The sequence below is a fragment of the Polypterus senegalus genome, chromosome 7, assembly GCF_016835505.1.
Source record: "Polypterus senegalus isolate Bchr_013 chromosome 7, ASM1683550v1, whole genome shotgun sequence".
Taxonomy (NCBI): domain Eukaryota; kingdom Metazoa; phylum Chordata; class Cladistia; order Polypteriformes; family Polypteridae; genus Polypterus; species Polypterus senegalus.
In genome coordinates this window covers 50,505,651-50,530,852 of record NC_053160.1, presented here as the reverse complement: position 1 = coordinate 50,530,852, position 25,202 = coordinate 50,505,651, and the positions used below count along the sequence as shown (strand labels likewise).

At 36.2% G+C, this 25,202-nt stretch overlaps 1 protein-coding gene across 2 annotated transcripts in view; it reads left to right on the top strand.

Moving 5' to 3' along the window:
- tmem8b (transmembrane protein 8B) overlaps positions 1-25,202 on the top strand; it is a 667,786-nt gene that overhangs the window by 356,328 nt on the left and 286,256 nt on the right. For both annotated transcript variants that reach the window (XM_039758605.1, XM_039758606.1), the window contains exon 3: positions 22,996-23,203. In XM_039758605.1, coding sequence (XP_039614539.1) covers positions 22,996-23,203 — 208 coding nt within the window. The remainder of the gene's footprint in view (positions 1-22,995; positions 23,204-25,202) is intronic.

The window sequence follows — 25,202 nt, the reverse complement described above, 5'->3', positions numbered from 1 at the left end:
TTCCATAAAGAGGTCAGTGGCAGGAGTCAGTTTAGCCTTAAATAATTTCCTGGCTTATGTTATTTTAAAAAGGTCTGATGTTCTATTCCTTATACATCTCTTCCTTTCACCTGCCTTCTGCCCCAGACTCCTACTATAGGCTTTTGATATATAGAGGATGAGACAAGAAAGAGCTCTATAATAATGAAAGTGTTGGCCACTTCTTGCCTTTCAACAGCCATGATCCAGTGTTCCCCTTGCTCTAGTGGGTTTGTTTTGTTTTGTAGTGCATTTTGACCTTTGTCTGTCTTTGGGTATTGGATTTATCATAAGCTTTGCTGAAACTCATGCCTGAGTGTTTTTGCTTTTTCTTTTCTGACTTACAGCCTGTTTTTGGATTCTGCCATTTAGGTAGCTTACGTATTCAAAATTGAAAATTGTCTTCTACTTCAGGGTCTTGCCCTAATCTACATTCTTCTTAACATGTAGGCAGTAGGCTGCTTTAAAAAATGTCACTTTGCAGAGTCCCCCTGGTCTGCTCTTGCTTGCATTAGCTCTGCAATGAGCTCTCACTTCTGAGACACGCTGACCCAATGGGCACCTGACAACTGTAATCTCAGTAAGATGATTGACAGAGTTTCACATTTTTCTCATTTATTTTCATGTTATTTACTAGTGATCTCCCATTATTTAAAGGACTCCAGGTTAGCAGGGTTTCAATCACATAATATATTGAGTCAACATGTGATAGCACAGTAGGGCAACGAGATTATCTCTTAACCAATTAAGGGATTGGGGGGCTCTGTTAGTCAGGTTGGTGTCTGATTGCTTTGCTTTAAATGATTCCAATGTGTAGACAAGCCTGTGGAATATATTATGATGTATACAAAATTACTGAAACATTCAACATTATGAAATAGAAACAGATTGTTAATTAATAAGAATTTACTTTCCCCCATTGTAGCACAAGGTTTAGAATTTAGTCTATATGTAGGTAATAATAATAAACAGAATAAATGCATTAAAATGAACTGCATTTTTACCTTATAACAAGATAATAATCTCTCTTGTCCCAGTTGATTCAAATTCTTGAAGTACCCTCTCTGAATCAGTTTCGATGTGCCAATCCCAATAGCTTCCCCTTTGCCATATTTTATATTTTATATAAAATTCTTAAAAAAGCAAAACAAATCATGGTCATTATAGGCAATGCTTAAGGATGATGTGGAAATTTGGGTATACAGTACAGTATATTGACAGTGCTCCTGTCAATGAAGTTTGATTTTCAAGGCAACAGGCACTGGCCCTTATTCTTTAGCAATGAACAGTAAACTCTTGTTTATCATTGAAAATGATCCAGAAAACGGAGAAAAACTTTAATCTTTAATGTTTTTCAGTGTTTTAACTGGGGTGTTTGATAATTTAATATGTTTGGTCATTGAAGGGGTAGCCACAATAATACATTTTTCCAGAAATTATAAAATATAGGATCTTCTTACTTGTTTTCTAGCAACAAAACAGCATTTCTCACTTGCTCACTCACTTTAAGACCAATGGTCAGTGGGGTTAAGTACTGCAGTAAACATTGAAACACAATCACTCTAATTATGACGTTGATTGATTCCAACACTGCTAATGGAAACCATTGTAATACTGGTGGTTAATGGCAAGCTTAATTGGCAATAAAGTAAGTCATAAATGGGTGATAAAGTTAACTTCTGCCTGTTTTGCTCCCAGATATCTTCTGACTCATTTCACCATTTCCATCAAATCCTTACCCTCCCATGTTAAAATGACTAAAGTCAAATCAGGATAGATTGTTAAAATCAATTTAATGAGTACTTCTACTTCGTGCCTTTTCTCATCAAGAAATCCCAAATATATCTTGCACAAAATATTGCATTCTCAAAAAATATACATAATGCATGACAAAAGCAGCTGGCTCAGTGTCACTTATGTTGGTTTCGTCAGCTATCAAACAGAAACATCTTGTATTTTGATAATTCCACAGTATATTGTCATAAATATGTTTTTCACAAAATGTTATGAATTCATTCTGAGTCTTGTAGCTGCAGTAGTAGACATTAGTGAGAGCTAGTTGTATATTCACCCTGAGTTTTTCATCTACTTTTGACCAAAATTCCACAATGGCACAACATTTGCTGTGATGATGCATGTGCTCGTATATTAATAAATGTTGTTTATAACAACTTGCAATTAAACTTGCAATTGTTTTCAGATCCTGACTTCTGAGTTACTTATGTGTCCCCAGGTCTACTCCTGTATTTGTGAATTGTCAAATTAAGATACAATTAAGGGAGCAACCTTATTGATTCACTGATTGTGAAACTTGCTGGAGAAAAACTTGCAGCCACAGAAGTAGGGAACCACTGCGGCATACATGGTGTTATGCATGCAAACCGCAGACCAAAAATTAAAAGTAAAAAACAGTCAGAAATGTTCCTAAAAGTGTCACAGGCAGCTGCACTATAATTTCCAAAAGCACAGTTTAAAAATGTTCTTTCTTAGCTGGAAATGCCAGGCTGGTCATTCTTTGTCTGAAGGTGGTATTTTACATTTGAAGCAGTCATACTTTGTCTGATGAATGTACTTTCACTTTTTCTCATGCTGCATATACATTTAAAATAAGCTAAGTTGCCAGCAGGCATTAACACACCTTTGAGCTTCACAATCACAGGTCATGTGATTTGTCATATCTCATGTGCAGACATTAGTTTCACTGTACATCTTTCTAATAATATTAAAAAAGCAAGTTTAGACAGGGATATTAATGTCAAGGGTGACTTTAATTGCTCAAATATTAACTGGGCTTAGAACTGGTGGAGCAGAAGAACAGGAGTTGTTAGATGTAATCAATTACACTTTTTTTAAACATAGTGTAATATGTTTAAGCGCCAAGAGGGCTAAAGTCTGCCTAGATTTAGTAGTTTGTAATAACCAGGATAGGATTCAGGAAATAAATGTGAATTAACCTTTAGGATCTAGTGACCAAAATATTAAACATTATTAGGTGCTGAAGCCATGCCAAAATTCAGAACCCAAAAATGTTAAGTTTACTTTTAGTAGGGCAAATTGTGAGCAAATGTGGCAAAGCTTAAATAATGTCTGGACTACAACAGCTCACTTCTGGCAGGAGCACCCGCATGTGCTTTAAAGGCACTGCAGATGATCCAGAATGCAGCGGTCCATCTTGTATTTAAGCAGCCGAGACAGGCACATGTCACTCCTCTCTTCAGTTCGGTGCATTGGCTCCCTCTAGCAGCACACAATAAGTTCAAATCCCTGATACAGTACGTGCCTACAGAGAAGTCATTGGGTCAGCACCTGAGTATATTAAGACACAGGTAAAGTGCTATGGTCCTTCTCGCCAATTCAGGTCTGTGGGGGAACAGCGTTTGGTGGCATCAACTCTCAATCCAGACTCTTTTCCTGTGTAGTTTCTAGTTGGTGGAATGGGCTGCTCACCTCTATCTGCACTGCTGACTCCCTAAATGTATTTAAGAAGTGATTGAAGACCCATCTGTTCTATGAATATCTGGCTAATTGATGAATAAAAAAAATTGCTCTGCAATATTTTTATATTCTTGGCTAATTTGTTTAAGTTTGGGTGGGCAGGAGGTCTAGGGGAGGAGAGAATTAGAGAAAGTTATTTTTGATCTGTCTTTTTTATCCCCATAATTATAAGTCCCAACACAACAATCAACTTTATAGCCATAACTCCTGGCAATACTGGAAAATAAGGTTAAAACTATCATATGTAATAATGTACTTCTTTGATTTAAGACTATAAAATGACAACAAAAGTTGTCTCTATGACCAAACAGTGAACTTTGTGAGCTGGAATGGCAAAGGTCTCAATCATAAATTAAAGAGAAAGAAAGTATTCTCTCACCAAACAGGTCTAAATGGCAAGATAGTATTTTTACAGGAGACTCAATCAGCAAGGATCAGTTTAATTTGCAAAGAGCCTGGACTGGACAAATATTTCAAACCCACTATACAAAGAAAATTAGAGGTGTGGGAATTTTAATTCATATAACAATTTTGTTTGCATTATCTGATCCTGAAGGGTGATATGTGATGGTGATAAGTAATTTATTTAATTGTTAAGTAAATTTGTTAAATATTTACACACCCAATGTGGATGACAGAGCCTTCATCCAAAATGTATTTTTATCCATTCCTAACTTGAACACTCATAAAATTATAATGGCCGTAGACTTTAATTGTGTTTTAAATTCAGTCCTGGATAGTTATGGTGAAAAAGGAGCTGAGCCGTAAGGCAAAGCTCTCAATTGACCAGTCGATCTACCTTCCTACCCTCACCTATGGTCATGAGCTATGGGTAGTGACCGAAAGAACGAGATCGCGAATACAAGCGGCTGAAATGAGTTTCCTCCGCAGGGCGTCTGGGCTTTCCCTTAAAGATAGGGTGAGAAGCTCAGTCATCCGGGAGGGGCTCAGAGTAGAGCCGCTGCTCCTCCGCATCGAGAGGAGTCAGATGAGGTGGCTCGGGCATCTGATCAGGATGCCTCCTGGACGCCTCCCTGGTGAGGTGTTCCGGGCACGTCCAACCAGGAGGAGGCCCCGGGGAAGACCCAGGACACGCTGGAGGGACTATGTCTCCCGGCGGGCCTGGGAACGCCTTGGGATTCTCCCGGAAGAGCTGGAAGAAGTGGCCGGGGAGAGGGAAGTCTGGGCCTCTCTGCTTAAGCTGCTGCCCCCGCGACCCGACCTCGGATAAGCGGAAGAGAATGGATGGATGGATGGATGGATAGTTATTCAACTACAGGGGTGATAACATCTAATACTGCAAAAATAATTGCACAGTTTTTAACTGATCATAACTTATCAGACCCATGGGGATTTCTAAATCCACACTTAAAAGCACATTCCTCCTTCTATCCAGTACACCATTGCTACTCAAGAATTAATTATTTCTTTATAGATAACAATTTTTTGCCCACAATCAAATCTTGAAAGTATGACTCTATTGTTATCTCAGACTAGACCCTCTGATCATGGAGCTAAAATCTCTATGCCCCACATACTGATCTCGCAGCTGGCATCTTAACCCCCTGTTATTAGCTAACCAGAACTGTACAGTACAATTTATATGCAAGAAAACGGATTCTTCAGGAATACTCTAGAAAACTCTGAAGGCATTTTTAAGAGGACAGATTATTTCATATCTCTCCCACAAAAATAAATCAAGAGACCAAGAAGGCCTCAGAGTTGATCGGTGAAATTACCAGAATAGGTTGAGAACACGCCAGGTCTCCCAAAAAGGCAACTTTTAGGAAATAACAGGCTTTACAATCAGAACTAAACCTATTGACAACCAAAGAACCAGAACAACTCATTTTGAAATCACAAGTTATACAAACAGCTCAACAAATCCACAAGCAGGAAATTCGCAATGCAATATTAGTAATCACCAACACAGATGGAGATAAAATCATTGACCCTAAAAATATAATGCACACATTTAGAGATTACTATAAGTCCTTATATTCCACTCAGTTTAAAGAATACAAGACACAATCTAATGCGTCATTTGATCCACTTCGGATACCACAGCTAGATACTCTCAGTGCAGAGTAATTGGATACACCAGGATTACTCAATGCTATACACTCACTTCAGAGTGGGAAAGCACCAGGGGCCTCATGTATAAATGGTGCATACAAACAAAATTTTGCATATGCCCATTTCCACACTCATATCACGATGTATAAAAACTAAACTTGGCATAAAGCCATACACATTCTCATGCCAGCTCAATCAATGATGTATGCAAGTTTTCTGCTTGGTTTTACAAACTGGTGGCACCCTGAGTCAAAGTAGTGCTACTGTTCTGGTGTGGTTTCCCTTTATTTTTTAGATTCACATTCCTGATGCGGCTTCATCAAATACACTGTAATTAACCACATATCATTTATAAATTTAAGGCATCTGATTGTAATCAACCTGTAAAAATATAATGTTCCATTGGATGGCTAAACTATTCCAAATATCAGGGGCAACATAATTTTCTCAGTTTGCCGAAAAGTTGAAAGATGTGACATTCTAATTTTTTCCATAGTTGGTGACATTTAGAGATTTGTATATGAATAATGTATTTGCATCCTATAAACAATTACACTCCAAATTTAGATTTCCATTAATACACTTTTTCCACTATGTCCAAATTAGAAACTTTGCAAAACGAAATATGTCAAATTTTCCCACCTCCCACCTAGTTCTATCCCAGAAGAAATATTGATTAGTCTTGAAGATTCAGACAGCATTTCTATAATATATAAAACCATTTTAAAGTCCCTTCCTGTTAAAGATCCCAGAGTACAGTGGGAAAAGGATCTCCCACTCAACATTTCAGAAAAGGAATGGAAGGTAGCCATGCACAGAATTCACTCTAGCTCCATACGTGCAAAGCATTCAATTTAAAATCTTTTATCAAGCACATCTATCTCATTTAAAATTGTCCAAAAGGTTTCCGGGGCAAGATCCAACCTGCAAATATTGCAATCGAGCTTCAGCCTCATTAGGCCACATGTTTTGGGTGTGTACCAAATTAACTTCATTCTGGACAAAAATTTTGAAATTTGCCTATCAGACAGCTTTGGTGTCACAATCTCTTCTAATTCATTAACAGCTGTGTTTGATGTACTCCCAAATGGGCTTAAAGTGGAGAAGGACAAAGAAACTGTAATTGCCTTTACCTCACTAAACTAAAGTAGATAAACTTATCTTGCTCAACTGGAGGAATCCTAGCCCAGTCAGTGGGTGACTGATGTTATATGCTGTTTGAATTTGAAAAAAATTTAATTCTCACTTATAGGATCTGTTCAAAACTTTTTTAAAAACCTTTTCGGGATCGAATCAACAACATTTTAGAATAAGCTTTTATATTGGGGACAAGGACTTCTTTCCATCTTTTCTGCTCTCTAAGTTTTACTCTGGCTGTTGGCCTTCCTCTCTTTCTCATGGGTGTGGGTTGAATTGAATTTTGTTTTGTTAAGTTTGACTTGATTGTGTGGAACGCTACATGCTTTTAATAAATTCAATAAAAGATGAAAATAGAAAAAATAGTAATTTTTTTTTAATTTAATTGCTTTAGTGGTTATAATCTATAATTATAAATGTATGAGTTATTACAATTTTTCACTTGTGACAATCCACTTTTGTTACCCATCGTATTACACGTGCTGAACAAACAGACCCTAGCTTAATGTTACTCGATTGTTTAAATCTTTTGTAAATCACTATGGGTAAAAACGTCTGCTAAGCAAATAAATGTAAATTTAAATAAGATACAATTGGGATATGCTTTTCAGTGTGGAGACATATTAGGAGAAATGGAGCAGATTTTATAAAATTTTATATATAATATAGAACAAGTTTATTCCAAAACATCCATATAAGTCGTGTAAGACTAGTAAATCCAATACTAAACTTATGAGATCATGAGAGCAATGGTTAAAAAGGATATTAGGAAAACTAAAAGGTAGTTGGAGGGAAATATTGCAGAAAAGGGGAAAGATGACCTAAAGAGACTCTTTGAATATTATAGTAAAAAAAAGGTCATGGAGGTGAAGTATATTAGAAACATTAATGAAGAGTTAAAATATATAGACAATGAAACAGAAAATGTTTTTAATCTTCATTTTCAAAATTTAGACGTTTGAAGATGTCAGTGACGTCCCAACAGCAAAAAGTACTACTAAGCAGGTATTTAGTGATATGTAAATTATAGAAGGGAAAATACTGTTTAGGTTAAAAAGGCTGAAATCTAAAAAGTTGCCTTGACCAATTAACATTTATCCTCAAGTGCTTAAGGAGGTTACTGATTACACATATAAACCCTTGATGTATATTTTTAAATGAGCTATGCACAATGTGAAAATTATTATGAATTGGAACTTAGCAAATACTGCCCCTTGATATAAAAAGGGGGATTGGGCTGATACATGCAGGTAGAGGCCACTAATCGTAACATACATCAAGGGTTAATTAATGATGGCTATCTCTCTAGGCTCATTGTCTGTTACAGTATCAAAGTACATACAGTTCAGTTCCTGAATGGAAGAGACAGGGAGCTTGTTTATCAATGTGTAAAGACAGCTTCTTTCAGCTTATTGGTACTGTATTGCTTGTACTCAGCGAGTGGATCTTGCCTGCTCTGAAAGTGAAGTTTCACAATCTAAAAGAAAGTGTTTGCTTGTTCTATGATAGCAAAAAAATAAAGTGCTGTAGAAGTGAGTATTGTTTTCAGAATGAGGTTTGATACATACACATACCAAAGCAGGCCTTTTCCAAATAGATTGCATGTAAACACAGCACGCTGCACTTTATAAAAGACACGGCCAACACCAAATCATAACAATCTATTTAAACATCCATCTTCCAACCTGCTGAATCTGAACACAGGGTCACGGGGGTCTGCTGGAGCCAATCCCAGCCAACACAGGGCACAAGGCAGGAACCAATCCTGGGCAGGGTGCCAACCCACCGCAGGACACACACAAACACACCCACACACCAGGGCCAATTTAGAATCGCCAATCCACCTAAACTGCATGTCTTTGGACTGTGGGAGGAAACCCACGCAGACACGGGGAGAACATGCAAACTCCACGCAGGGAGGACCTGGGAAGCGAACCCAGGTCTCCTAACTGTGAGGCAGCAGCGCTACAACTGCGCCACCGTGCCACCCCATCTATTTAAACATGATGCATCTAAATCTGAAGTGATGCACTGTTTTAGAAGATGTGTGTTACAAAAAAGAATGGCATGGTGGCACAGTTGTCAGTGTCCTGCATATGAACTTGTGTCAAGTAGCTGTCGTGTTGAGTTTCTCCCCATGTCTGGGTAGATTTTTCTCCAGGTACTCCAGTCTTGCATCCCTATCCCAAACTCTTGCATGTTAAGTTACTTATCTGAGTACGGTAGTTACATCCCAGTTGTTTTAGCTTAACCCCCAATACTTCCATGATGGGCTCTGGACCCTGAATTAAGTAAGTTTAAAAACGCATGTATGTCCTTAATCTGTATCAATCTATTGATCTAAAAATGCCCAGTGAACACCATTCCAATCTTCTATTTTTAAATTAAAAAAAGGATAAATTAAAAGGTACCAGTTTTTTTTTTATTATGAGTTTTCATACTTAAATATTTTTATAATGTATTTGCTGTTTTTTTAATTAGAAAGGCTGTAAATAACACAACCTAAGTTTTTGGGAATACAAATGTCTTAGCTTCATCAACATCACTGCTGCAGCAGTCCTACAAAAAAGCTCATAAATGAAAAGAATGGAGGGGACAGTTTTCTTGCTAACTTAAGATAATTTCTTCTATTATTAATTTTACTAGTCTATGATTTTTTTTCATGACAGCCCCTGCATAATTTGAATGTAATATGAAAAATCTGAAATTTACTTTTCGCTCACTGACAAAAAGCAGGCATATCTGTTTTATTGGATTTGGAGTAAATTATGTCATTAAACAAACTCAAACCAGAGACCATATTTAACAAAATGTAATTAGAAGTAGGCTCAAATTACAAGCCATGCAATTATTTTCTATATTTCCATATTACTGTCATTACTAATCTTGAGAAGAATAGAATTTGACATAGACTTTTCATGTCTCTAATTACATTTTATGTTGTTGCATTGTAAAATAGTTTGTGAGAAGTGTCTACCAAGTTAATTAGAAATTATACCTATTGTGATGAAAAACGGCAACAGTTACTGTGCTAAACAACAGTGTAAGAGCAGTTAATGCTGTAGTACGAAGATGTAAAAAAAAAAAGAAAATACCAAATGACTGCATCCCCACCAGCCTTGCATGAAATTAAAAGAAAGGTGTTGAAGCAGTCAGATGAAATTAACTTTTAAAGAGTTTTGTAATAATTAATAAGCTTTTCTTTTTTATTTCAAAACATTACAATATACATCAATAAATCATTTTTTAAGCAATTAGATTCAACCATAACTTCATTTATTTGGAACTTAAAACATTCACGTATCCAAAGAGCGACCCTACAAAGACCTAAGGCAGAAGGTGTCACGGCTCTACCTAACTTTCAGTTTTACTACTGGGCAGCAAACATACAAACTATAAAAACCTGGACACAAATAGATGAACATACACAGGCCTCGTAAGCAATAGAAATAAAACCCTGCAGTACTTCTTTATATTCCCTGCTTTTTACCCCTATAATTGCAAGTTATCGCCAATATACTAACAACCCAATTGTGCTTCACTCACTCAGAATATGGAACCAATTTTAAGATAGAGAAGCTTTTATCTTTGGGACCACAGCACAATAACCACCTTTTTCAACCCTCGTAAACACATGCAGTTTTTAATGTCTGGAAAACATTTGGGATTAAATCGCTTAGAGATTTTTACGTAGACAACGTCTTTGCATCCTATGAACAATCACATTCCAAATGTAACTTTCCAGCAACACATTTCTTTCACTACCTTCAAATTAGAAACTTGTGTTAAACAGAACCTGCCTGATTTTCCTCACCTCCCACCTTCCTCAATGCTGGAAAAAATATTGCTAAGTTTCAAGGACTCAGACAGCATTTCTGCAATATCATTTTACAGTCCCTCCCTTTCAAAGATCCAACAGTACAGCTGGAAAAGGAACTCTCACTCAACATATCAGAAAAGGAGTGGAAAGTAGCAATGCAGAGAATTCACTCGAGCTCCATATGCGCAAAGCATACAATTATTCAACTCAAAATTATACATCGAGCTAATCTGTCTCACTTAAAATTGTCCAAAATGTTTCCAGGGCAAGATCCAACCTGCGAACATTGCAATCAAGTCCCAGCCTCACAGGGTCACATGTTTTGGGCCTGCACCAAATTAACATCATTCTGGATCAAAATTTTCAAGAGCCTTTCAGACAGCCTTGGTGTCCCAATCCCTCCTAACCCATTAACAGCTCTGTTAGGTGTACTTCCAGATGGGCTTAAAATGGAGAAGGACAAACAAACTGTGATTGCCTTTACTACACTATTGGCATGCAGATTTATCTTGCTAAACTGGAAGAATCCTAACTCTCCTTTTTTAAGGCAGTGGGTAACTGATGTTTTATACTATTTGAAATTGGAAAAAATCTAATTTTCACTTAGAGGATCTGTGCAGGAATTTTTCAAAACCTGGCAGGATCTAATCAATAATATTTTAGAATTAGCTCTTAAAGCACTGAGGAAGCAGATTCTCTTCCCATTTCTTTTTCTTCTCCATTTATCTTTATCCGCTCATTAACCTCATCAATTTATGTATTTTTAATAGCTTTAAGTTTTATTCTGCTGGCCATGTGCTCTTTCTCAGGGGTGGGGGTTGATTTGTTTTCAATCCTATTCTTTGTAAAAATTGATCTATTTGTATGGAATGATTACAATAAAATCAATAAAATTTAAAAAAAAAATATATATATATAAATAACTGAGTAGTTTATTCATGATCTTAGCCTATTTTTCATTTATGAATTATGGAAAAATTAAAAAAGGAAGGTAACATTAATTGACAAGAAAAGATAGAATATAAAAGAAATATGAACCAAAACCCAGGAGGTGTCATGATTTGACTTTTTGTTCTATATACTGTATTTATATATTTTCCTTGACCTCAAAAAATAATTGAAGCTTCGCTCTCATGATATTAAAGGTCAAGAAGTCCTGTGCTAACATTTCTTTCTCAATTTGATGTATTTTTAACATCATTATGTTTAAATCACATTTTTCCACAACACCATTTCGAAACCGTTGTTTTGATGGTTGCTTGCCATTGTTAGGCAGGATAAGCGGAGGTGTACAACTTGTAGCATCATTACTGAGATGGTATAAAAGGACAGTGCTATGCACTTCTTGGTTTCTTCAAGTTTGCGTGGATGCAACTTTAAAAGTATATCATTATTATTATGTATCGTTATGATTCCTGGTTATGACATCTTTTCTGACTTTTGAGCATTTCTTTTGGCTTACACTGTGGCTCAGTTTACATGGATATCCTACTTTTTCAACTCTCTTTGCTATGCTCCAACTGCAATTATTGTTTTGCACATTGAACATGTTTTCTAGATTCTCAGTCTCCCTGTTGTTGACCTTGGCTAGTTTGTACTTTTTCTTTTCTTCTGATTACATTTCCTTTCAAAACAGCTGACATCACGTTCTGTCATTACAGGAGTGAGAATCATGCAAATCCATGAGAGAAGCATTGTCATTGCAATTATGAAAGATTTGACTTTTAACATGTTTTGTATTATAAATTAATAAAGTTAGGACTCTACAGAAAAAATCAATTGGGAAGAATTTCAAGGAAGATCTCAGACCAAGCTCTGTTTCATAAAGTTTTTGTGTTTAGGACGGAATACAATCAGATTGGAGGAGCAGTGAAAATTATTTTTTAATGAGAAAGTTCTACCTTCCAAATTATTTTTTTCTATTGAAGTATCATCTGATACACCACACTTTTAGGGATAAAAATGTAATGGAACTGATCGAACGGGAAATCAAGCCTATATATAGCATGTGACAGTTATTTTTTCAGTCTGTGTTTGGACGTAGAGGTGAAAAGGGAAGGCAAATAGATTGTAAAAAATTGTTATTTGTTACAGATTTGTTTCTTTATAATATACTGTAATTGATCAAAGTTACGTTTAAATACATACTACATTGGCTTCCTTAATGACATATGGTTAGGTCTGAGTAGGCCAGACTAAAGAAGAACTTTCCGATGGTCAGTTTGAAATTAAATACTTTAAAGCTTATGCTATTGCCTTAGAGTGGAGAATACTTAATTTATCTTTCTTAGTGAATAGTAGTTAAAGGGAGTTTTTATTACAAAGTTAAAAATTTCATGTCAAGAATTATTAATGTAACAGTTCATTCAAATACATAATCCATTAAAATAATGAAAATTTTTTTTTTTGGCTCCAACTTCTACAGACTATAGATAAAATGTATATAATACAAAGGTAGACATTAATATCTGAAGACTCATTCCTGTTTTCCCTGCATTTTGGGGAGCTAATTAGCATCAGCATGATTACTGTATGAAAGCATAAAATAACACTTGAAATAAGCAGAAAGAACTTAGCAAATGTGTATACAGAGATAGATGCTTTTTTACTTCATTATACCTTAACAAGGTAAGGTAGCTCATAGTCTGAGCTCCATGATAATCTCACCCTCACTTCAAACTGACTTATCTTCTTGCATGTATTCTTTTTATAATCTCAATGTAACTAACTTTTGAAAGACGGTTCAACAGTAGGCTTAATGTGTATTCATAGAGTTTAGTGTAATAAAGTATTTCAATTTTTTCTTGGATATTAACATCTGATGGAATTCATCCTTTCTTGTTCTGAAGTTCATCATATATAACTTAGGTCTGACACAGGCATAGCCAGGGAAGGGATTTTGAGATTGAATACACATATATTATATTTTATTATAGTACCAGTGGGTCAGGGTTAAACACAGACAGGATCTCCCATAAAACCTTTTATTAGTCACAACACTTCTTTCTCAAACTACATCCCTGAAGTTCATCCCTATGGTCTGTTCTATAGCATTAGACACTTTCTAACAAGCTCAGTCATCCATTTAAACTAGCTCATGTCCCTTGTTGCCATTTCTGGGCCTTCAATGGGGACACCACAAGCCCTGGTCCTTGCTCCTGCTGCCATCTCTTGGCCTTCAGGGAGAGCCAACTCAGAGCAGCTGATAGCTCCTGCTCATGCTCCTAGAGTGACCCTGCCACCATGAATGCCGTTTGCTTGATCAAACTGAGACTATTTTACAACCAGTTGCACCCTCCCTGCGGCAAGCTTGACTCAACCATGATCCTGTCTCTTTCCATTTTCTTCATTAACCTCCTGTCTTTCCCTCTCTTTTGCCATTCTGCCTTTCTGGTCTTTTTTGTCTCCTATTAAACTTAGCTTGCTTATATCCCTTGTGGGCACAAGTGTCTTAATCCCAGAGCGCTAACAAGGAAATCAGCTGAACCGTGAATATCTGCAGGTGAATGTAGATCCAGCCAATCTCCCTATCAACACCCCAGGGCCGCTTGTTCATGCTACCACCTGCCCCTTCTCCTGCTCGGAGCTTGGGCACACTGTTTTTAAGTAAAACTTACACTATCACGGACCCCTAATGTACATCATCACGCCACTGAAATGAATTCCTGGCTACACCCCTGGATTTCTGAGTTACAGCATATTTCCTTATTGCAAAACACACAGATTTCTTAATAAAGGCGAATCACTTTCAGTGTCTTGGCTTTAAATTTCAGCAGTTGCAAACCCTCTAACTGAAAATATTGGTCGGTACATTAACCCTCTCCTTCATATTAGTATAATGAGTAAATATGTTTATACAGTATGGGTTTGTTTGTGTGAATGGTACCAACATTACTGCCCTACCAGACTCAGGAGAAGCAGCAAAAGAATCATACATTTTTTGTGAAGGTTCTTATACCACAAATCATATCCAATAATCACCACTTCTGGGATAAAAAAAATATTTTTAGTTTGATTGTTGGAAACATTTTACTGAAAGTGGCAATAGTATGAGTATCAATAAGCTTTGGAATGTTTTTCATGTTTCATGTTGATTTGCTAGGACTAAGTATTATTTAATGAACATTGCACTAGCAAATCCAAGTCTACGATACTATCATTAATAATTCTGACCATACAAGTAATATATGGTCGTCCTTCTATATAAAAGCGGTCGGGATTGTCCTCCCGTCCCGTGAGTGCTACGCAGGCGTGGAGTTTCACACACGCCCCGTCTATTTTGCAATGCACGATGGGATTTGTAGTTTCGTTTTTCTAGGTAAAAGATGATTTTCTACTCCAGTTTGTGCGATATCTTCTTCTTCTTTCTTACTATATAAAAGTGGTCGGGATTGTCCTTCCGTCCCGTGAGTGGAAATCATAACGGTATTCCGCTTATTACAGACTTACGACTTGCAGCTTGCGGTACGAAGCGACATGATGTGAGCAGAGTTCTGGTGCTCCCATCGTTCCCTTGCTTTTGTGTGCGATGCGCTGGAAAAATAGACAAAATTATGTCTCTGGAAATAATTAATGTTGATGGAGTACAAATGCCTCACCACGTAGTAAATATCAGGAGGGTTCAAAAGGGTGATCTCAATATGGAAAAAAAGTTTAAATTTCATCACAAAAATAACAGAAACTACGAGTATTAAAGTAATACCGCTCAAATGCAATATAACCAAATTAATAAGTTTGTATGAAATATTAAATTGATCTACATGTTGAATTGCCTTAAGAAGTGGTCAACTTAAAAGTCGGTCGCCTTAAAAGGCGGGTCAGCCTAGTATAAAATATAGCCTGTCACCTTTGGAAAGGGGAGGTTTTCTATCTTTATAACCACCTTCTGCAAACGTCATCAAACTACAAAAGACTAATCATTTTATCTTTATTAAGGTAAATTTCAAGTGATCATTAACAGCTTTGCATGAAAAAATAATTAAATTTCAGATAAGAATAGTTTTGAGTGAAACAGACCATTCATGCCTTTGTATTCAGTCAAGTCCTACTAATATAATTTTTGTAAAAAGATCTGCAGATTCCCCTTTACAGTCTATATGAAGAAATCTTTTGTAATATTTAGAGAAATGTTATACTCAAGTAGTTCCCTTCTATGTCGCCATTAACTAGCAGATGAGTGTATTTTATAATAGCTGTCAACCACCCTATTATTTCCCTTTATAATTTTAAATAGTTTTATCATATCACCTCTTAATCTGTGTTTATTTAAATATTTACTTAGATTGAGAAGATTCAACTTCTTCCATTTTTTCTCATTTTTCATATAGCACAGTCCTCCAATAAATCTTGAAACTCTGTATTGGAATTTCTAGAACTTTTTTTTAATCTTTTTAATACAATTGAGACCAAAACTGTATACATTATATCGAGTGAATGCATTGTATAGTTCAAGAATAGTCACCCTTGAAGTCTCAGAATTATTCACTGATCTGCAAGCCTTCTTTATTTTTTGGATTAACAAGTTTTCCTAGAGTTTTGTTTCTTTTATTCTGTATTTTACCATCAGCCTGTTTCACTCTGGCTTATGTAGCTAAACGTTTTATAATTTTACCAACATCTGTGCATGATCTCTAACTGCCCTGATTGCATAATTATATCAGTCCATATGGTCAGCTGCATTTTATGTAGTAGGGTATCATGCACTATTCCCATCGCTCACTTAAGACCTAACAGCAAGGGTGACATCCAGTGCCTACTACCTTGGTGCAGTAAGCTGACAGATAACAGCCCTTAGTATTAAAATCATTAGCAAGCTGTATTGCTAACCTGAAAAAGAAGCTTAATCCCACATGTGTTACTGTTGCAGCTGTAAGAATTTACTTTTACACTTTTGTTTCTATGTGATTTGTTAGTGCCTGCTGTAAAAAAAAAAGACAAGAGAGGGGCAAAAAGGTTTTGGGGGATCAACCATGTTTACTTGAAATCAGAATAAATGTTTTAGCCAAAACATTACTCACTTGTTTTTGATACTTTAGCATGATTGCAGTTTTTATAGGCTACCCTGGAGCTGGCTGTGAGCTGCTCATTTTCATGAAGGAATGCCAGCTCATACTGCTGCTGACTCATCAGTAATGCAGTCCCCAGGCTGATGCAGCTTGTCAATGTTGTTCCAATGCCTTTGCTGTTTATTCTGTACTAATTTGTGTTCCAATGATTTTTTAAAGTTACATTTGTCACTGTGCTACTAACTATACACTGCACTACTCTCAACATATATTCATTGTATTGTTTATGCCTTAACTCTTCACTTATCACTTATTAGGTAATTTTTTCTATCTGAAAGTAATATTCAAAGTTAACTCTGTTTTTAAAAACTATTGTTTTGCATGTAATTATTAAATTAAAATTTGGGTGTTCTTATTTTGAAAGATCAAGGTATAATATTAATGCATTGTTTATTAAATGTAAGTCCCTCTAGTCACCATTTGCATGATACTTATTTTTCCTACCTTAAACAGTTCTTATAAAAATAGAAGTTCTCCCTATGTTTGCCCCACAATGCTTTAAATACATTCTTGCAATTTATCTTTTACCACAGCAAAAGTAAATCAAGAGATAAATCTTTGTCATTACAATACAATACAATACAGTTTATTTTTGTATAGCCCAAAATCACACAGGAAGTGCCGCAATGGGCTTTAACAAGCCCTGCCTCTTGACAGCCCCCCAGCCTTGACTCTCTAAGAAGACAAGGAAAAACTCCCAAAAACCTTGTAGGGAAAATGGAAGAAACCTTGGGAAAGGCAGTTCAAAGAGAGACCCCTTTCCAGGTAGGTTGGGCGTGCAGTGGGTGTCAAAAGAAGGGGGTCAATACAATACAATACACAGAACAGAACAAATCCTTAGTACAGCATAATAATACAAATTTTAGAAGCACGGAGCAAAATTTAACTGTAGATGATATCACATAATAAGATTTGGATATTTTTAGAGTCCTGGAGACCTCATCCATCAAGCTGCCTCCTCATTTGGCCATTCCACGCTGAAACGTTGCTCAGCCAGCCAATCCGATGAAAGGACCCCTCTTTCCCATGATTCCTGTGATCCTCCATCAGGGATGACTTTACCATAGGCAGGCAAATAACTTGTCAGGTGGGCCGTGGCACCAATTGCCACATTTGAGTACCGAGAACAGAAACAGAATAGGTGAGGGTTAGTAACAAATTATAACAATCATGTTACTTATGTTTTAGTGCTAATGACTAGCAACAGAGATGCAGTCTGTACAGTTAATCAGCAGCTCTAGTCAGGATATGCTAAACTGAAGTAGTAAGTCTTCAGCCGAGATTTAAAGGCTGAGACCGAGGGGGTATCTCTTATAGAAGCAGAAATACCATTCCACAATTTAGGGGCCCTGTAACTAAAAGCTCAACCTCCCACTGTTATTTTATTAATCCTTGGAATCTTAAGCAGACCGGCATTTTGAGATCTTAATGTGCGCTCAGGTTTGTAAGTCATGTTAAGTTCAGACAAGTAAGCTGGACCTTGGCCATTTAATGCTTTATATGTTAAAAGAAGGATTTTGAAATCTGCCCTAAACTTAACCGGGAGCCAGTGTAAGGATTTAAGAACTGGAGTTATGTGTTCATATTTTCTTGTTCTTGTAATAATTCTTGCAGCCGCATTTTGGATTAACTGGAGGTTGTATAAAGAACAGTTTGAGCAGCCAGTGAACACAGCATTGCAGCAGTCAATCCTACTAGAGATAAATGCATGAATTAATTTCTCACAATCCTGTTTATTTAGAAAGCGCCTTAATTTCCTAACATTTTTAAGATGGAAGAAACATGTTTTGGACAACTTTGTAATATGTGCTTTAAATGACATGCTAGAATCAAAGATAACTCCTAGATTATGGGCTGATTCAGTAAAATTAATTGGGATTCCAACTGAGTTAAATGATGACAGAATATTGTTGTGATCAGCGTCATTCCCTCCAACAATGAACATCTCTGTTTTATCTGTATTTAAAGACAAGTAGTTCTCATTCATCCACTCCTTTAATTTACTAACACAACTAATTAAAGACAACATCGGAGAAACTTCATTTGATTTAAATGAAAGGTATAACTGGGTGTCATCTGCATACGAGTGAAAATTAACATTATGTTTCCTAATGAGAGATCCCAGTGGAAGCATGTAAAGTGAAAACAGTAAAGGTCAATCAATCAATCAACATTTATTTATATAGCACATATTCATACAAAAAAATGTAGCTCAAAGTGCTTTACAAAATGAATAGAAAAATAGAAGACACAATAAAAAATAAACATAAGTCAACATTAATTAACATAGAATAAGAGTAAGGTCCGATGGCCAGGGTGGACAGAAAAAACAAAAAAAAAACTCCAAAAGCTGGAGAAAAAAAAAAAAATCTGCAGGGGTTCCAGACCACGAGACCGCCCAGTCCCCTCTGGGCAATCTACCTAACATAAATCAAACAGTCCTCTTTGTATTTAGGGTTTTAATGGAAGGACCTGATGATGATGGTCACATAGACTTCTGGCTTTCAGTCCATCAATGTTGGTGCATCATGATGCTTTGAATAGGTGGTAGAGCCACTATGAATAGTTATTGTGATGAATTGAACATACAGAGTATCAGTATTAAGTTAAAGTGAAGTTAGGAGAAGGCCATGTTAAAGTAATGTGTTTTCAGCAGTGTTTTAAAGTGCTCTACTGTATTTGCCTGGTGAATTCCTATTGGCAGGCTATTCCAGATTTTAGGTGCATAACAGCAGAAGGCCGCCTCACCACTTCTTTTAAGTTTAGCTTTTGGAATTATAAGGAGACACTCATTTGAAGATCTAAGGTTACGATTTGGAATATAATGTGTCAGGCATTCCGATATATAAGATGGAGCAAGATTATTTAAGGCTTTATAAACCTTAAACAGTATTTTAAAGTCAATCCTGAATGACACAGGCAACCAGTGTAGTGACATCAAAACTGGAGAAATGTGTTCGGATTTTCTTTTCCCAGTTAGGATTCTAGCAGCTGCATTCTGCACTCGTTGCAAGTGATTTATGTCTTTTTTGGGTAGTCCTGGGAGGAGTGCGTTACAGTAATCTAGTCTACTGAAAACAAAAGCGTGAATTAATTTCTCAGCATCTTTCAATGATATAAGAGGTCTAATTTTTGCTATGTTTCTTAAGTGAAAAAATGCTGTCCTAGTGGTCTGATGAATATGAGATTTAAAATTCAGAATACAGTCAACAGTTACCCCTAAGTTTTTTACTTCCGTCTTAACTTTTAATCCTAGTGCATCAAGTTTATTTCTGATAACCTCATTGAATCCATTATTGCCAATTACTAAAATTTCAGTTTCTCTTTATTTAGTTTGAGAAAATTACTATTCATCCATTCAGAAATACTAGTAAGACATTGTGTTAGTGTATCGAAAGAGTCTGAGTCATCAGGTGCTATTGATAAGTACAGTTGTGTGTCCTCAGCATAGCTGTGGTAACTCACGTTGTGCCCTGAGATAATCTGACCTAACGGAAGCATGTAGATTGAGAAAAGCAGCGGACCCAGGATAGAGCCTTGTGGAACACCATATAGAATATCATGTGTCTTTGAGATGTGATTACCACAACTCACAAAGAATTTTCTCCCTGCCAGGTAGGATTCAAACCAATTTAAGACACTGCCAGAGAGGCCCACCCATTGACTAAGGCGATTTCTAAGAATATTGTGATCAATGGTGTCAAATGCAGCACTCAGATCTAAGAGGATGAGAACAGATAAATGGCCTCTGTCTGCATTTACCCACAAGTCATTTACTACTTTAACGAGTGCAGTTTCTGTGCTGTGATTTGTTCTGAAACCTGACTGAAATTTATCAAGAATAGCATGTTTATTGAGGTGGTCATTTAATTGCAAAATGACTGCCTTCTCTAGAATTTTACTTAAGAAGGGCAGGTTAGAGATGGGTCTAAAATTTTCAAAGGCAGAGGGGTCAAGATTATTTTTCTTGAGCAGGGGTTTAACTACAGCAGTCTTAAGACAGTCTGGAAAGACCCCCGTATCTAATGATGAATTAACTATGTCAAGGATATTATCAATAAGCACGTCTGATATTTCTTTGAAAAACCTGGTTGGTATTGGGTCAAGGACGCAGGTGGAGGGTTTCAGTTGAGAGATTATACTATGTAATTCAGGTAAATCTATCCTGGTGAAAGCATTTAATTTGTTTATAACGGAGTACCGGGGCTTTGGAGGTTCTGCAGTGTTGGGGAGATATACTATGTTATCTCTAATATCATTAATTTTTTGATTGAAAAATACAGCAATGTTCTCACAGGTTTCACTGGAAGTATTCTGGGGGCATTCCTTTGAGTTACCTGGGTTTAACAGACGATCAATTGTAGAAAATAAGACTCTGGGATTACTAGCATTGTTATTTATAATATTAGAGAAATAGCAGCGCCTCTCAAGATGGACTGTGTTATTGTATTCTGTTATTTTAGCCTTCAATATCTCATAATGGATAGTTAGTTTAGTTTTCCTCCATTTACACTCAGCTCTACGACATGTTCTTTTAAATCAGACACTCTTTGGGTCTTCCATGGAATAACAATACTAGAAGATTTTTTAACTGTCTTTTCAGGTGCAACTATGTCAACAGCAGCTCTTACTTTAGAATTAAAGTTTTCCACTTTACTATTTACATTATCCTCGCTATTATAGTTGGCACTATAAACGGACTGATTGCTTAGAATAGTTGTAAGATTTAAAGCTGCTGATGAGTCAAAGAAGCGTTTTTTAACAAAATGCTTCTCATGAGTGTTTTCTATCTTTATTTCAATATTAAATAGTAGAAGGAAATGGTCTGATAGACCAATATCAATGACATGCTTTATATCAACTTTAAGTCCTTTAGCAATCACTAAGTCTAACGTATGACCTGCTTTATGTGTAGGCTGATTAACGAGCTGCCTCAAATCAAAAGAGTCCAGGAGGTTCATGAATTCCTTTACCTTTTGGTCACACTGATTGTCGACATGAAAGTTAAAGTCACCAACTATTAAGAATGCGTCATAGTTTTTAACTAAAATTGACATTAAATCAGAGAATTCCTCAAGGAAAGACGCGTAATATTTAGGAGGTCTATACACGGATAATACTAGAACGTGAGAATCTCCATGAATAACAACGGCGAGATACTCAAAGGACTTAAATTTACCAAAACTAACATCTTTACATTTTAACCGGCTCGAGTAAATGTTTGCCAATCCGCCCCCCTTTTTCCCCGGTGGTCTGCACGAGCAAAACTGTAATCCGGAGGCGCAGATTCGATTAAAACAACCGCGCCATTTGAGCTAAGCCAAGGTCCCAGTACTGAGCCCTGCGGGACACCATATTGAACTTCTGTGTATAACGATGGAGTACTGTCAGCACATTTCTGTACATATTTGAATCGATTTGATAAATAAGAACTAAACCAAGCGAGCACAGGGCCTGTAAGCCCAACATCGTTTTCTAGCCTGTGCAGTAAAATAGAATGGTCAATGGTGTTAAATGCTGCACTTAAGTCTAACAACATAATTACAGTGGAGTTTCCTTCATCAGAGGATATCAGAATGTCATTTACATCCCATGTTAGTGCAGTTTCTGTACTATGACCAGTTCTAAAACCAGACTGGAATTTCTCAAATAAATTGTAATGCGTAAGGTGTGACTGAAGCTGACTGGCGACTACTTTTTCTAGTACTTTAGAGAGAAATGGTAAATTTGAAACATTAGTAACATTAGTAACACAGAGTAATTTTTCTTTAACATATCATATCTTACTCCTGCCCGGGGATTTGATCCTGCCTTGCGCCCTCCAGCAGACCCCCGTGACCCTGTGTTAGGATATAGAGGGTTGGATAATGACTGACTGACTGACCTTGCTCCTTCTCCTCTTGAAACAATTTAATCAGGCTAATACGGTCAAGCTGCCAATTTCAAGAATTCAAGAATAGCTGTGGCTGTAATTGCTGTTTATTTGTTGGTTTAATTGTTTATTTATTTAAACAATATATTTTTTACCAGGGTATTTTGTATAAGCAATATTTTAAAACTCAGGAATTCCATTCCTACTCCATATTTGTAATTTACAAGGCACCTTTCATTTAAACATACTAATGGAACCTACAGTCCTTCCTCAAAATCATACTGTAATTGTTGTCTAATCTGGATCACCTGTAATTTTTTCTTTTACTTTTGAATTTTTATGCATTCTATATTTTACTTCTGTAGTGTTTATATGTTTTTTTACAATGAATGAATTCTAAAAAGATGTTTAAGATACAATTTATGCTACATGTATGAGAAAACTACAGTGCAGCTGTACTAGAAGAAAACATTTTTTATCATAAGTTACATATTTTTGACTTTTACTTACAGGTATTTCAGATCTGGAGCACCACCTGTCATCAACCCACTTCATACAAGATTTCCAAAGGATACGGTCATTCCTGGATCATTTGCAGTAACTCTAACATGGACACTACCCAACAGAACCACAGGAGTGTTTAATGTATCCAGCCCCTTGCCCGGAGACTGGTTTCTTGCTGCGCACTTACCAAAGGATGAAGGAAAAATATCTGTCAAGGTAACTTGTTGTTCCAATGTGTCTGTCTACTCCTGCTTATCTGCATTTTTTCATAATTATCCTCACATTTTCAGAAGACAAACATAATTAACATATTAACTCCAATGTGACTATAGTTATACATTAATTATCTTAAAATACAGTTTAGAAGCCTATCTTGAGTGAATGCCACCATTGCATCCATAATGGAGAAAGAAGAGATTAGAGTTGCTGGATGAAGCTCATGTACAGACCCAAACAGAAAGCAACTCTGCGTACATGTGACTATTTATTTGTTGAGGTCTCACTAGACTTATTTTTATACACAGCATCATTTTAGCGTTCAAGCCAATGCATTCATAACACATACTGTATCGTAATTTGTAGTCTGTAATAATACACAAAAAATGAAAATCTGTCACCTAGTATTTATGGAGGCAGAGCACCAGTAATCTTTGAATGAAACCACAATTACTCATTTATTTCCCTCAGTTCTGCCACAATGAACTTTTGATGGAAGATTACTAAAACGAGTCTTATTCAATTGCTTGTGCCCTTTTGTGATTTAATATTTTGAATGATCATAACCACAGCTCCATTCTTTAATGTCAGCCCACATCCAGCCTTATTTGATGGAATTTACTGATTCAGAAATAATTTAAGTCTTCAAAGGCCTGAATGTTATTGAATGATTGCTGTGCTCTATATACATGTATATCTTTTTATTATTTCTGTTATTTTAATGTTAAAATTATCATTTAGATTAATGATTGGCACAAAATGGATATTTCAATGTCAGGTTGCAGAATTGATAGTTTTTAACCAACAAAAAAGGGGAAGAATCAATGACAATTTAGCAACTTTTGTTAAGAAAGGTAACCAATGAGAAAGATTTGACAATGAAAAAGTAGAGATTCACAACAGCACAGTGCTAAGAGAAATAAAAGGAAAGAGAATTTTAGAATATGTGTAGTTTACTGTTGACTTTAATATTTGTCTGTTATAAACTTGATTGTCCCCATGTTTAAAACTGCTGCGTTACTCCAAGGATCGCCAGTAGGAGAGATGTGCTAAGTGCAAGTAGCAGGTGTTGCATCCAATTCAGCCCCCCTTATAGAGGGCAATAATGTTAATCAAACCTCGAAATCGGTGACATTTCACAATCATCGCTTTGACACAAATCAATACTAGACCTTGTCCTTCTCTATGAATCATTGCAAGGTCTAAATTCCATTCTCTTAAAAGAAGTTATTCGACTTTACAAACTCTCCATCCACAGTATTGAGCCTGCAAGAACGTACATTTCCACGGCTTATTCACAGGTGACAATTATGCACGCAATGCTTGATTCATTTCATATCATAGAACAAGAGCACAAACTAATACTGTAAATAAGCTACAAATGACAAAACACTGCAAGACAACGAATGCACAACAATAAAAACAGACAATGCAACTCAGTCAATTTTGTCGAATTACGAAGCAGTCTTCCTCATTGTTGCAACCACTGAAATGCCATCGTGCGCCTGCTCAGCTTGCGGGCACCCCAGGTTGGGAAATTGTGGCCGAGGATATAGGATTATGCTGTGCAGAAAATAAAAGTAAATATTTCAGAGAGCAAGCATTATTATTATTATTATTATTGCAATTATTACTGAGGTGATATATCATTAAACTATTTTTCTTATTTAGTAATGCTTTATGGATGCTCCAACAAACCTGCTGTATTCATACATTTCTAAATGACTTGCATAAAATTTTTCGCAAGTTAGTAGTGATGAATACAGACTATAATATTCATATTTAATAAGTTTGAAAGGTGTTGTTAGGTTTAGATAAAATGACCTATTTAGTAAATTATTTGTTAATTACTGAAGAATGGAAGCCGTGAATAACTGTGAAGAACAATACACTATTAAAAATGTGCAACATTGAACAACTGGGTAGGTGGGAAAATATCAGAAGGTTAAAAAGTGGAATACTAAACTAGCTCAGATCTTCATTTAGCTGATTAAACTTT